Source organism: Sinocyclocheilus anshuiensis, unplaced genomic scaffold (assembly GCF_001515605.1).
Source record: "Sinocyclocheilus anshuiensis isolate Anshui unplaced genomic scaffold, SAMN03320099.WGS_v1.1 scaffold1052, whole genome shotgun sequence".
Classification (NCBI taxonomy): domain Eukaryota; kingdom Metazoa; phylum Chordata; class Actinopteri; order Cypriniformes; family Cyprinidae; genus Sinocyclocheilus; species Sinocyclocheilus anshuiensis.
Window position 1 is genome coordinate 1,347,391 of NW_015549556.1, and position 15,416 is coordinate 1,362,806.

At 37.4% G+C, this 15,416-nt stretch overlaps 1 protein-coding gene across 1 annotated transcript in view; it reads left to right on the forward strand.

Annotated features, from left to right (window-relative positions):
* LOC107656982 (protein c-ets-1-B-like) overlaps positions 1-14,964 on the forward strand; it is a 22,722-nt gene extending 7,758 nt beyond the window's left edge. The window contains exons 2-8 of the mRNA XM_016444955.1: positions 198-317; positions 676-876; positions 2,158-2,235; positions 2,924-3,169; positions 6,947-7,207; positions 12,214-12,332; positions 12,607-14,964. Of these exons, the coding sequence (XP_016300441.1) occupies positions 198-317; positions 676-876; positions 2,158-2,235; positions 2,924-3,169; positions 6,947-7,207; positions 12,214-12,332; positions 12,607-12,822 (1,241 nt within the window). The 3' untranslated portion in view covers positions 12,823-14,964. The remainder of the gene's footprint in view (positions 1-197; positions 318-675; positions 877-2,157; positions 2,236-2,923; positions 3,170-6,946; positions 7,208-12,213; positions 12,333-12,606) is intronic.
* Positions 14,965-15,416: the final 452 nt, after the last annotated feature.

The following is a 15,416-nucleotide window of genomic DNA, read 5'->3' on the forward strand; positions in this document are numbered from 1 at the left end:
TGACTTGGTTTGATTTTATTATGTTATTTTATTTTATTTTTGTAAAATGTAGTATATTTTTTATTATTTTATTTGGCTTGATCTTTAAAATAATTTTATTTTACTTCTTTTTAATCATTTTACCTATTTGTATTTTTTGTGTGTGTGTGTGTTCTGAGATTGTGTGATGAAATATTTGTCTGTGTTTGGTCCAACAGATCTGGAGTGTGCGGATGTCCCCTTATTGACTCCAGGAAGTAAAGAAATGATGTCACAGGCTCTTTTGGCCACATTCAGCGGCTTCACCAGGGAGCAACAGCGGCTCTCCATCCCAAAAGGTTCAATTCTACAGCACTTACATCTAAATAAAAACTCTCTCTAATAACTTTCTAGAATACATCTTATATCCATATTTCTGTAGCTCTATCTCTTTAAGGGAATGTTCCTGGCTCAGTATTCTGTAGCACTAGGCTGTTTTTGAAATGCCAATATCAGATTGCCTAAAAAGAGATATTGCTAGATAGGCACATGGCACTCTGAAGCAGTAGAGGTTATGAATTATGTTTCTATCGCAGACCGCAAGATGGCTTTACTTGCTGTGTCTGGAGAGGCTGAAGTCTGTGTCGGGTCTGCGTCTGTCTGGAAATAGCTGTTGTGGAGCATGTGCACAGCCAAGAGAGATAGAGAGAGAGAGAGAGAGAGAGAGAGAGAGAGAGAGAGAGAGAGAGAGAGTGGGTGTGTATACAGTAAATGAGTTCAGTCTGAAGAATGTGGACTTCCATAAGTTCAGCATGGACGGAGCCAATCTCTGTGCGCTGGGCAAAGAGCGATTCCTGGATCTGGCACCAGACTTTGTGGGCGACATCCTCTGGGAGCATTTAGAGATGCTGCAGAAAGGTAGACATCCTCACAGCCTCATGAAAGATGCCAGTCTTCAATCAGTGTTATTTCACTAGCATTGAGATACTGTAATAGTTTTTCTTAATTTTTTTCAATTATTATTGTTTTTTTTCTGTTTTCATTTTAATTTTAGAGATTTTTTTTTGTCATTCTGTTGTTTTTGTCTTTTTTATTATTTTTACAAATATATCTGTATATTTTTTAAGTTTGAGTTATTTTAGTACTTAAACTAAACAAAAATGAGAAATGTTGCGTTGCCAAGTAGCTAAAATAAAATAATTTGTAGAATATTTTAGTTCAGTTAATATGCATTTTACTTCAATTTTTTAATGTTTTAGTTCACTGCAATAACCCTGTCTTCAGTATTTGTTTTTAATGACCGTAATCTGAATGTTAATAAATATTACATTAATCAGAATTAGAATCAGAAAGAGCTTTATTGCCAAGTATGTTTGCACATACAAGGAATTAGTTATAGTGTCACAAGCTTCCAGTACACGGAGACAACAATAACACACAGATAATAAAAATGAGATGTGAATAAAATACACATGCATAAATATAAACCACAAAAAAAAGAATAAATTGTATGTACAGGTGTGCTATAGATAGAATAGGAATAGAATAAAATAAAGTTGTAGGGATGTACTAGGATTTAGGGTGATAAATAAGTATAAGGTTATTGCACATACTGTACTATAATTGCACAATGGGAGAACATTAACTGTTCATGAGGTAGATTTAATAATTCCTATATTAAAATTTTTATTTATTTAGTAAGTTAGTTCTGCCCACTATAGTTCATTAATCAAAATTAGAAACTTACATTAAATCACAAAATGCATTAATATTATTATATGTGCAAATGAGCAACTGCTTTGTGATAAGTACTCCAACTTAGAAACATGACACATTAATATAGAATTTGACAGATGTATTGTAGAGTCACAGATGTGAGTACTGTATATCCAAAACTCTGAATGCAGCTCATCCCATCATAATTTGAGCTGTAATGTTATTTATATAATGACTTTTACAAAAGAGTAAGATACAGTAGGGTAAATCATCTTTAGCAGATTCTATAATCTATGCTGTGATTTGTCATGTCAAATGCTGGAAGCATGCAAGAGGTTTCACATTTCAAAAGTCTGTAAAGTAAATTCCACTCTGACATGCATATCAAAGCAGTTTCTGTTGCACAATCTAATCTGTTATCCACCACGTTCAGCTTTGAAAGTGTGCATAGGTTCAGTGATGTGTGTCATTTTCTTCACACAGAAGACCCGAAGCATTTCCCTGTCAGCAGTCTGACCTCCAGTTTCCAGGAATCCCGCTACCCCTCAGACTACTTCTTCAGTGAGTATCTGCCCTTTGTTTCAGTTCGCCTCATCAGTACCTGAGCACACGTTCAGCACTTCAGTCATGACTGTACTAGATGCCATCTGTGAAGGCAGTTGACGAAATCCTTTATCACTTAATGCCTGCCTTAAAAATGTCTGTATTAACTCACCCTTATGTCATTCAAGTCTAACTTTATTAATACAGAAAGCTGTTGCTCTCAAGCTAAGAAGTACCGTAAAAGCACCATGAAAGTGTGAATTCATACAAAGTCATACATGGCTTTGAAATTTAATTAGGGATGCAGTGACAGATTCTTGTTACAGACAATAATATAAAATTGTCTGAATAGCTAAACTAAATAAATAAATAAATACAAACTCAAATAAGTTGTTTTCAATGCTACAAGTGAATTTAGGCATCACAACATTATAATATACAATATGAAAAATTGGCTAAGTACCAGTATCAATATTTGCTAATATGAATATACTTGCATAGTGACAGTGTTATTAAAATTATTAGTTATTTTAAAGTGAATTTTATCTTTAATCTAATATTGACCGATACAATAAATAATCTCTCATTTTAGCCGATACACATATTTGTACCAATATTGTAACCGATATACCATGCATCCCTAAATTTAAGGTCTCTGCAAATAATCTTCTTTTGAAATATACGTTTTTGTCTTCCTTTGCTCCAGACTATGGCATAGAACATCCTCAGTGTGTCCCTCCGTCAGAATACTCCGAGCCGAGCTTCATCACCGAGTCCTACCAGACCCTCCACCCGATCAGCTCAGAAGACCTGCTGTCGCTCAAATACGAGAGCGAGTATCCCAACGTGATACTGCGAGACACACCTCTCAATCCACTGCAGGGAGACTACTTCTCAGTCAAACAGGAAGTTGTATCACCTGACGACATGTGTGTGGGTCGCATTAGCAGAGGTGAGTATGGGCCAAAGGTCATGTGTTTCGTTGGAAACCAAACTACATTCATGCAAGCTCTACATTAATATGACTTAAATGTTTGGGAGACAAAAGCTAATTCCTTTCATCTTAGATGCATGTTTATGATCTCCCATCAGGGCTTAAATTGATCCCCATCGCCCCCAGAGTGATCAGCAGTGTGTGGTCTTCAAAACGCCACTCTCATCTCGCATTACCGCAGTTATGCACGCATTGCCAGGGAATGAAGTAGACCGTTGGGTTTGTTTGTAGTTCTATCTTACACCATCTCAAGATGCTCTCAACTGTGGTGGGGAAAAAGGAGAGAAAAACAAAGCTGTTTGCTTCAAAGTGAGAGATGTTTGAAGCCACAGAGTGCTGGTAGCTGTCTTTTGTGTCAAGGCATCCGCGTGAGGTTACGTTACTGGGGTACGAGGTGTTTTTGTGAATCTTAGGTTCTCGTAAGGAGCGAGAGGTGTAAAGCGTGAAAAGAGCATTCTGGTTTCTCCTGAAGTATCTTTACTTCATGTACGTCTGGTTTCACTCCCGCTCGTCGAATAAAAACAGCCCGCCTGTCTAACCATTGTGCAGCTGAACAAATGATCGCAATTTGGATTGGACGTTGAGATTTGTTAAAGTCACTTGTATATTTTTGAACAACGCAGAGATTTGGGTTTTCGCCCTCTAGGTACGCACTGTGGAGTAAATCCCAGCTTTGGCAACGGCGCTGTGTTTTTCCTGCGTGGGAAAGTATTTGTGGTGCCACCAAACACGCATGTGGCTTCAATTTTTCAATTGAGGATTTCAGGATCAGACCCAGCACTGTATTATCTTTCATTCTGTAATTGACATTCAATGGAGACCGGTCTTTTATCTCCAGCTTTGCTAAAAATAGAGAAGCAATTTGTTTTGATTTTCTTCCAATTAGAGAAAACCCAAATAATTCCACATGGAAATCGTGTAAGAGAAACACCGTGTGGTGTGGAGCAGTTCTGGATTTTTCCACGTGGTTGGGTCTAGACTGCTTGTGAACTTCTCTGGCTGGTGTAGTTGCCAAACTTTGCACCCTCTACAACCAAATACATTGGGTTCATGGGTAGAAATAAAGGCCAGGGGCCTCATTTCTAAAACACATGTACAATCAGATTTCATCCTTTTCGTAACAAGTGAGGAAAAAAATCTGGATTTATGAAGTCAAAAATTGACATGCAAACGTGCAAGCGTGCAAACTTTTTGCGCTCTTATATACCATGAATTTAGGCATCACAACGTTATAATATACAATATGAAAAATTGGCTAAGTACCAGTATCAATATTTGCTAATATGATTATACTTGCATAGTGACAGTGTTATTAAAATTATTAGTTATTTTAAAGTGAATTTTATCTTTAATCTAATATTGACCGATACAATAAATAATCTCTCATTTTAGCCGATACACATATTTGTACCAATATTGTAACCGATATACCATGCATCCCTAAATTTAAGGTCTCTGCAAATAATCTTCTTTTGAAATATACGTTTTCTAATATTGACCGATACAATAAATAATCTCTCATTTTAGCCGATAACCGATATTGTGTACCAATATTGTAACCGATATACCATGCATCCCTAAATTTAAGGTCTCTGCAAATAATCTTCTTTTGAAATATACGTTTTTGTCTTCCTTTGCTCCAGACTATGGCATAGAACATCCTCAGTGTGTCCCTCCGTCAGAATACTCCGAGCCGAGCTTCATCACCGAGTCCTACCAGACCCTCCACCCGATCAGCTCAGAAGACCTGCTGTCGCTCAAATACGAGAGCGAGTATCCCAACGTGATACTGCGAGACACACCTCTCAATCCACTGCAGGGAGACTACTTCTCAGTCAAACAGGAAGTTGTATCACCTGACGACATGTGTGTGGGTCGCATTAGCAGAGGTGAGTATGGGCCAAAGGTCATGTGTTTCGTTGGAAACCAAACTACATTCATGCAAGCTCTACATTAATATGACTTAAATGTTTGGGAGACAAAAGCTAATTCCTTTCATCTTAGATGCATGTTTATGATCTCCCATCGGGGCTTAAATTGATCCCCATCACCCCCAGAGTGATCAGCAGTGTGTGGTCTTCAAAACGCCACTCTCATCTCGCATTACCGCAGTTATGCACGCATTGCCAGGGAATGAAGTAGACCGTTGGGTTTGTTTGTAGTTCTATCTTACACCATCTCAAGATGCTCTCAACTGTGGTGGGGAAAAAGGAGAGAAAAACAAAGCTGTTTGCTTCAAAGTGAGAGATGTTTGAAGCCACAGAGTGCTGGTAGCTGTCTTTTGTGTCAAGGCATCCGCGTGAGGTTACGTTACTGGGGTACGAGGTGTTTTTGTGAATCTTAGGTTCTCGTAAGGAGCGAGAGGTGTAAAGCGTGAAAAGAGCATTCTGGTTTCTCCTGAAGTATCTTTACTTCATGTACGTCTGGTTTCACTCCCGCTCGTCGAATAAACAGCCCGCCTGTCTAACCATCGTGCAGCTGAGCAAATGATCGCGATTTGGATTGGACGTTGAGATTTGTTAAAGTCACTTGTATATTTTTGAACAACGCAGAGATTTGGGTTTTCGCCCTCTAGGTACGCACTGTGGAGTAAATCCCAGCTTTGGCAACGGCGCTGTGTTTTTCCTGCGTGGGAAAGTATTTGTGGTGCCACCAAACACGCATGTGGCTTCAATTTTTCAATTGAGGATTTCAGGATCAGACCCAGCACTGCATTATCTTTCATTCTGTAATTGACATTCAATGGAGAACGGTCTTTTATCTCCAGCTTGGCTAAAAATAGAGAAGCAATTTGTTTTGATTTTCTTCCAATTAGAGAAAACCCAAATAATTCCACATGGAAATCGTGTAAGAGAAACACCGTGTGGTGTGGAGCAGTTCTGGATTTTTCCACGTGGTTGGGTCTAGACTGCTTGTGAACTTCTCTGGCTGGTGTAGTTGCCAAACTTTGCACCCTCTACAACCAAATACATTGGGTTCATGGGTAGAAATAAAGGCCAGGGGCCTCATTTCTAAAACACATGTACAATCAGATTTCATCGTTTTCGTAACAAGTGAGGAAAAAAATCTGGATTTATGAAGTCAAAAATTGACATGCAAACGTGCAAGCGTGCAAACTTTTTGCGCTCTTATATACCATTAATTAAAATAATCCGACATTGTTTATTAAAATGTCAAGATAATATGCATTAATATGTGCAAACGGGCAACTGCTTTATAATAAAAACGTCACTGAAATGAATTCATTAATTAAATATGATTTCCTGAAAAAACTACTACTACTACTACTACTACTTTTAGAAACTTTTCAGAAATTGTTGTACGTTCATATTTAGGAACATTTCAGTGTTATTTTAGCATAATTCAGTTATTATTAAATCTGAATCCATTTTAATTTTGTTGTGTCTTTTTGTCATTGTAGTAGTTTTTGCGTATATATATATTTTATTAGTTTGCTTTTATTTTATTTTAATTCCATTATTTTATTTTATTTTTTATTTTTTGTATGCATGTCATTTTAAATGAGGACCCTGATCTTTAAAGGAAAAGCCTGTCAGTTTTAAAAGTCAGCATACTGTTATACGCTGTTATTTTTTTCTGTGTAGATATTTTGAAGAATGCCCATGCTCCTCTTTTCCATACAACATGAATCAGGTCAAAACACTGTCTATTTGAATATGTGGAATGAAAAATGACTGTGGATGATGTTTAATAACAATGAAATCTCCATCGCAGGTAAGCTGGGAGGTCAAGATTCGTTTGAGAGCATTGACAGTTTCGAGAGCTGCGACAGGCTGACGCAGTCCTGGAGTAGTCAGTCGTCATTCAACAGCCTACAGAGAGTTCCCTCCTACGACAGCTTTGATTCGGATGACTATCCCACCGCACTGCACGGACAGAAACCAAAGGGTACCTTCAAAGACTATGTACGGGAGCGCTCGGAACTCAGCAAGGACAAACCGGTCATCCCGGCGGCTGCGCTCGCTGGCTACACAGGTCAGCATTACCGAAAAAAACCTACTCACATGCATTAAACCCCAAATGAGTCAGAATTCAAATAAGCACAAGACAGAAGCTAGAGCCTTGAGACATAGCCTAGTTTCACAGTCATACACAAGGACAACAGGGACAATAACAACAACTTTACTGAAAATAATTATTTTATACTAGATTTTGAGCATGGTACAATGGTATTATCTTTGTTTTTTAGACATGTTGTACTTTTTTTTTTTTGGACATGTACCATGGTACTGGCATGGTATTCTTTGAAGTATGACTTTGAGATAATTGGAAAAAAAATACCATGGAACATTTTTTTTTTTTTTATGCCATATTATTACCATGGTGTTCTTGGTAGTACCATGAGGTACCATATAAATATGATATCACATACCAAATCATAGATCATTTATGACATGATATACTATATCTTAAAACATGCCATGTTATTCTATATATCATAAATCATATTATATTGTATATCATATAACACATCATATCATATATACTGTAAATCATATATCATATCAACAACCATATGATGTTATTTTACGCATCATATCATAAATCATGTCCTATTAAATTCCATATCCATGCTACTTTCCCATGCTAGTTGCCATATCATATCAAAAACCATGTTATTCCATATATGATCTCATAGATTATATTACATATCATATTGCATACCATATCATATTAAAAGCCATGTTATTCTATATATCATAATAAATAATATTATATATCATATTGCATACCATATCATATTAAAAACCATAATATCAGAAATCATATTATATATCAAGAAGCATGTGTTATTCCATATATCATATTTAAAATAATATTGCTTGCCATTTTATATACTTTATATCATATCATATAAAAAAAAACGTATTCAATATATTTCTCAATAATAAGTCATTCTATATATCTTATTGCCTACCATATCATATCAAAAAGCATATGATATGCTATTCCTTATATCATAAATCATATTTATATATCACATTGCATACCATACGGTATATTCCATATATCAAAAACCATATGATGTTACTTCATATATCATATCACATTGCATCATATCAGATGTTAGTCCATACATCGTATATAAATGATATCATATGTCATATCATATACATACAGCAGCAAATTAAATGGAATATCTATGATGATCGGCAAGTGTTTGGAATCACACGTTTATGCATGTGTCCTGCTAAACGAGGCGCCTCGTCTCGTGTTACTGGGACAAGGATCGGTGAAAACGAGTCGTGCACCAGTTTTGAATGCACTGGTGCACTTCGAAACCGCAGAGCCACATTTGTTACATGACTGTAAGAATGTCATGGCAGTCTTTTTGTGAGCATGACTGCAGCGGTGGCTTGTGCGAGCGGCTCGTGTACCAGCAAACATGCCACACCCCGGCCTCTTCACATGAAAACACAGGCAGACGCTCATTCGTTCCCTCACGCTCCCTCCCTGTCTCTTTCTCGTCGCTTTTGTCACTGCCACCAGCTCTCCGTTTCTTTCTCTGCTGTTTTCATCTTGTACTCCTTATCTGCGGCCCACATCTCAACCCATTTCCCAGGTCGTCTTGGCAACAGAGGGCGCAGCACAAAGTGATAGCAGTCCTGTGCACTTAAGATGAGAGCTCCTTTATCGTCCCATCTTCGAGGGGCTTTTTTAACCTTGTGCCATACGTCTCAAACCAACCTCCTCATATATCTGAAAATGCAACAGAAGAGCACTTCCCAACAGAACGAGCACACAGGTCCCACTCACTATGTGTGGCTCATTTCATTTCTATTTTGGGAAGCTAAGGTTTCTTTGAGCATATAAAGGACCGTTTTGCCTGTACCTGATTTGTCTGTCATCTGGGATTCTCCATACTAGATCCGAGCTCAAAAAACGAGACGATACTGTAAAATGTGTTTTTTCTGTGTTTGTGCACATGCAAAAAGGCATTTCTATAATGGACAGAACTACCTGTTTTTTTACGAGTGTTACCGCAGTGTCAACACAACAGCCTTCAGAGTTCAGAGATGAGGTAGATAAAGCCAGCAAGCGACAAAAAAGATCTATTTGCTCACAGAGCTCTGAGGTTTTCATGTTTGTCATCATTAATCACATACGCACATACAAATCCATCAGATCTGTGAGGAGAGCAGCACAACCACAGCACCGCAACACACTTTCTTCAGCGACGGCTGATTTTTAACTTTATAGGGCAGCTTTCTTATAAAGACGCACGCACACATTAAAGGGACAGTTCACCCATAAAAATAAAACTCTGTCATCATTTACTCGTAGACCACAAAAGGACGTTTAGAAGAATGTTCACGCTGCTTTTTTTTTTCCATACAAGCTCCAAAAATGTCAAAAATGCACCACAAAAGTGGCATAAAAATTGTTAATATTACTATGTATGACAGTTCAATTCTTCTGAAACAATATGATAACTGTCTGATTTAGAAAAAAAAGGGTAAATGAAATTAGGCATCACTGACAACTACTTTGGAAGCACTTTACAATAATGTCCCATTAATGCATTAACTAACAATGACAATATTTATATAATTTATTAATCATTATACAGTTGTATTAATAAAAATACAACTGTTCATTGTTAGTTCATGTCAGCTCAGGTCCATTAAATAATAACTTTTGATTTTAATAATCCATTAGATGTCAGAATTAATATGAACTAAGATTAATAAATACTTTAAAAGTATTTGTCATTGTTAGTTCATGTTAACTAATGTTAACAAATGGGACCTTATTGTAAAGTGTTACCATTACTTTTTTGGTTATTGGTCACCATTCACTTTCATTGTATGGAAAAGCACAGCGTGAACATTCTGCTAAACATCTTCTTTTGTGTTTTATGGAAGAAAGAAAGTCATACAGACCTGGAATGACATGAGGGTGAGTAAAAATATAATATTTATTTTAGGGTTAACTATCCTTTTAAGTTCAGTGCTACAAATCCAAGTTGTTTTCAGAAACCCTTGTCTTTGCTTGTGTGATATGTTGTAATCATGCACTCACTTCAAGTAAAGTGGCCTTAATGTACTTTTAAAGCTTTGCTGAAAGTCCATGGTGGATTTGTCTGTCAGTCTGAGGATTTGGTTCAGGCGTGTAGAGGACAGAACGATTGATTTCTGTTTCCGGCCCCTTTGGGTGTAATGAGGGTGTGTTACAGTAGCCGAGCTTATGGAATGTGTTTTAATGCATTTACATAAACAGATTACTACATTGATCCAGATGAGTGATTTTAGTGATTCATATGTTTAGATGGAGACAAAGAGAGGCAGACAGACAGAGAGAGAGAGGGTTACAATGAACTGTTGAATTGTTGATTAGATAATCTGTTTCAGAATTGCATTAGTGTTTTATTGCATTATTGGCAAGGATATTTTTAGCTGGATGTAACACGCAGTGGGGAATTCACTAAGAATGAATTGTGCCTGCTGTTATTGCCATTTATTTTGCATGTGCGTTGCTTTCCCACCCAATTCACCAAAGATGCAGATTAGGTAACTGAACAAGCACACAGCACACAGTCTATGCTGAAAGTAATAATGTCACATTAATAATGTGTCTTCTTTCTTCTGAATAATGTGCTCTTCTAAAATAAGACTAGAAATTAGGGTTGCACCAGTATTAAAATTATGCCCGATTACACTATTTATTTATTAATTAATTAATTAATTTATTGATTTATTTTGCTGACAATGCTGATAAATTATTGAAAAATAAAATTATTTGAAATGCCTATATTATTATTATTTTATTTATTTATTTTTTTTTTGCTGATAACCAATAAATTAACAGGATTACATTTCTACATACTACTTTGTTTAAATAAATAATAAAATCATTTTAAATGTGAATTATTGAATTTAGGCATTAAATTATACAGAATGAACGTTTATTTTTGATTTGATTTATATTGATTTTGCTTTGAAATGATGTCAAAGGTAATCTTAATGTAAAAACAGGGGAAAAGAGCATGTACAATTGATAAATTTAAAAATCTTTAATATTGCCAATTGATAATCAATGTGGTATCTATATGTTGTGCATCCCTAGACTTTCAGGACTTTTGCAGGGAATTAGAGTCTCTCTCTTCTCTTCGCTCTTGTTTTGCAGCAGGTGTGATCTGAAATGACGGTTCATTTTAATGCACACAAACCACACGATGAAGAAAAAGCAAAGCTTATCTAGACGGGTGCACGAGCTGCTCTGCTGCTGCCTACACGCTGTGAAGCCCTTGCAGGATAGATCTCGCGCTGTAGGTCAACACGACCACATAAACCCTTCACGCTAGTCCTCAAATTGCTTCTCATAATCAAATGCATTAAGATGCACGTTTGCAATTTTTCAAATGTCTCCTTAAATATGTCACCGTGCAGAAAGGCTAAAGTCTTTAAAGTTGACCCTGGCACAGTTAAGGGCAAATGCAATATTGAAGACTGTGAGAAAAGCCTCTCGTTTTGCAGATGGCCACCAAGGGCTTCTCTCTCTCACACCCACACAGTCTTTCACACACATGTCGACATCACACACATGTGTGCTTTCAGATACACCCGGGTGACATGCAGACATATACATCATGGCCTGCGTGATCAAACACATTTATCCACCAGATATTTAACCTCGGGGCAAAATCCAAATGATGTCAGTGCTTTGGAATTCACATAAAGAGTCCAAAGCCCAAGTAGGACATGCAGTATGAGGCAGTAGCCAGTCAATACTCCATTGTGTCTCAGCCATCTCTGTTTTCAAGCAGAGTGACATAAAGCTAATGGCATGTGAAACTCTGTTTGGACCGGGATACCAATACTAACTTAATGCACTAATACAGTAGGACATCTAGAACCGAGAAGTCTAGAATGGAAATAACATGTTACTTTGATATGTCATGCATGTAGGTGGTATTGAGATTTTGTTGTGAACATCCTCCATAGGACTGTAGTAAGTCATGGTGTTGCTTATTTGTTCAGGCAGCGGACCCATCCAACTCTGGCAGTTTCTGTTAGAGCTCTTGACAGACAAATCCTGCCAGTCCTTCATCAGCTGGACTGGAGACGGCTGGGAGTTCAAGCTTTCTGACCCTGATGAGGTGAGCGGTTATACAATCAGCGTACCATCATTGTAGTTGGGTATATATTCTATATATATTTATATATAGTTCATATAGTGTCAGGGTTATTATAGTTAACTAAAACTATAAATACAATTAAATTTGAAATAAAATTAAATAAAATTAAAGTTAACTGAAATAAAATACTTTTTTACATTTTGTTTTATTTCAGCTATTCAGCTATTCAGCTATACTTAGTGAACGATTCTTTGTGTGTTTTCATGATCCTGACCCGTTTCTCCCTGACCTCTAGGTGGCACGCAGATGGGGCAAGAGGAAAAACAAGCCCAAGATGAACTACGAGAAGTTGAGTCGCGGTCTGCGCTACTACTATGACAAAAACATCATCCACAAGACGTCCGGCAAGCGCTACGTCTACCGCTTTGTGTGTGACTTGAAAAGCCTGCTGGGATACACTCCCGAAGACATCCACACCATGTTAGACGTCAAGCCCGACTCGGATGAGTAAACTTCGGACAAAAGTTTGGAAAAAAAAAAGGCTGAAAAAGTCCCTCACAGACCCTGGAAAAGAAAACGGGGCGTCCATTTTCGGGTCCAATCACATTCCATCTTAACACTTAGTCGTGGTCCAGTCTTGTGTTGAGCTCACAGGGGACGGAAAAAAAAGACGCATCTGAACATTTACCAAAGTTTAGAATCCGTAGACTTTGCGAGTCTGTATTGTTTATAGCTCTGCAGGAAGGGAAAACTCTAAGTTCTGTTTTGACCCAGTAGCACAAACACCAGGAAGGAACAGAGGACAATTAGATGGACATTTCTTGGACTGAACGCTCCTGTTATTAAACACGTTGCCAAAATTAGAGACAAGAGGAATATCGCGGAAATATTTACGATTGAGTTACATACTGTTTCTGTCTCCTCGCATACACAACCACGAGGAAGAGTTCTCAGCCGGACCAAAATAACAAAAGTTTTTTATTTGTTTTGATAGTTTCTTAAAGATCTATATGTGTCAGTATTAATTTGTTGTATTGCGATGCTGTCCGGACAGAGATTGCACCATTTTGTACATTTCCATATGAAGGTTTATTGAAGTCAAACTGTGCTTAGATAGTCTCTCCGCTTCTTTTAAGGTCACGGTCGGTTACGGCTTGTTCTTACCACAGTGTCCATAGCTGAAAACTCAGATACCAGAGTACCGCCCTTTTCAGTTGAAAGAGACGTACCTCAGTCAAACTGAGAGTGTGAGTGAGAGACGCAAATGAAAGCGGCCGTTGGCTTCTCAACGGTGACACGCTTGTGGTGAAAACGAGGTGTCGTTTTATCACGTGTATTAAGACAAAAGACATCAAACATTTCTTGCCTCGGTTTCTTTGTACGTGAATGGTTTTTGCCAAAGCTTTGCCTTAATATAGCACATTGCGTTTATGAACTTACCGTGTTTTCTCAAGGTTGACTGAAACGTGTGGGTTGGTGACAACTGAAATGTCACTCAACCGGGTCTCAAACGGTTCGCTGGCAGTGCTAGAAGCCATAAAGCCGAGACGTTTGAGAAGAGCGATGTGAGGCCTTTTAACTTTGAGACAGATGTGGCAGCGTTAGCCATGCTGAAAAGTGCACACTTCAGCATGCATCTGGATTGGCAAAGTACGTGAGATGGATTCTGCAGCAGAAACCAAGGGTCTGTTGGGCTGCGTTTGATTTTCCTGCTGGTTTGTGAAAGTGTTACTGTTAGTTGCTGATATAATGTTAAGATTGGAGGAAGACCAGATTGTGCTGAGACTTTGGGCAGCTTTAAAGATGATGATGTGTGCTGCTACTGGCTAACAAGCGTCACAAGATCATAACCGAAAATGGGAGTACGTTTCAGAATGGTTCGTTTAAATGCAGTATTATGGACTATTTTAGTCATTGCAGGGTGTAAAACTTAAGCCAGTGTTATATTACAGTGTCCATGAAATGAATAACGTACTTTAAATAGAGCTGTTTGGAGAAACTGCACATGAAATGTCAAATCTGTTACCGGTATTTTCAATACTTTACAGGTTAAAAAACCGAATGGCAGCAACATTCAGTTTGTTTTCTTCAGCACAGCATTTCAGTCTGTGGGAAGGGTCTCGTACACGAGACCTTGTGGGAAAAGCCAATGTAAAGAACGTTCATCTAGGAAAACAAATCGCATTGTTTACAGTGGCAGAACGCTACCCATCCTGATTGGTGTAGCTTTGGAATTGTCTATTTTTACAGATAACATTTCATAAAACGGCTTGATTAAACCATAAACTGGGAACACATTCATGAGAGCTCAGAATAAAAGTCTTTAATTCAGAGATGAGCGGGTTTCAGTCGCTACCGTCCTGTCGTGAACAACAACAACAGAAGTGCTACATCACCTGAACAATCAGTTTATAGTGTTAAAAGTCTCTTTGGAATAACACGAAGAAAACGTGAGTTTGTTAAAGCCACAAAAGATAGCCAGCATGACTGTTTTTTTTATTATTATTATTTGACAAGGTCCAAATCGTAATGCAGTCTTTGCCTTGATTATAAAAGTGGTGCATTTTATGTGAAAATGAACACTTTTGACAGATACATACATGCATATTCATATTGACGAGTGTTGTTTTTATTTCCCCACAATTTTGCCTTATTTTGTATATTTTATATTTCTGTTAAAATGAGAATTTTAATGTATTTAGTTCACACACATTTTGATATTTTTCAATAATTTATATTTTATAAACTTTGAAATATGAGATGCAGACAGCTGGTGCTTTCGTGGGGGAATAAGGTAGCGCAGGACAAAATGTAGCGAATTTTCTTTTATATGAAAAAAAAAAAAAAAGAAAAGTCAAATTTAAGGAATTTAAATACCTGTCTGCTTATACAGTTCTGTATAGATAAGGCTGATGCTGGCCCATCATTATGTTCCGCTGGAGAGTTTTATAAACAGTAGCTTCTATTTCTTACTGTACTTTAAATTGTTATGTTATTAAAATATATGTGGAGAAAATGATTCACGTGTGTCTTTGTTATTTCAAAATGAATCTTACGGCAATAATTCTGAATCAAAGTAGCATGAAGGAAGACACACCCAACCCA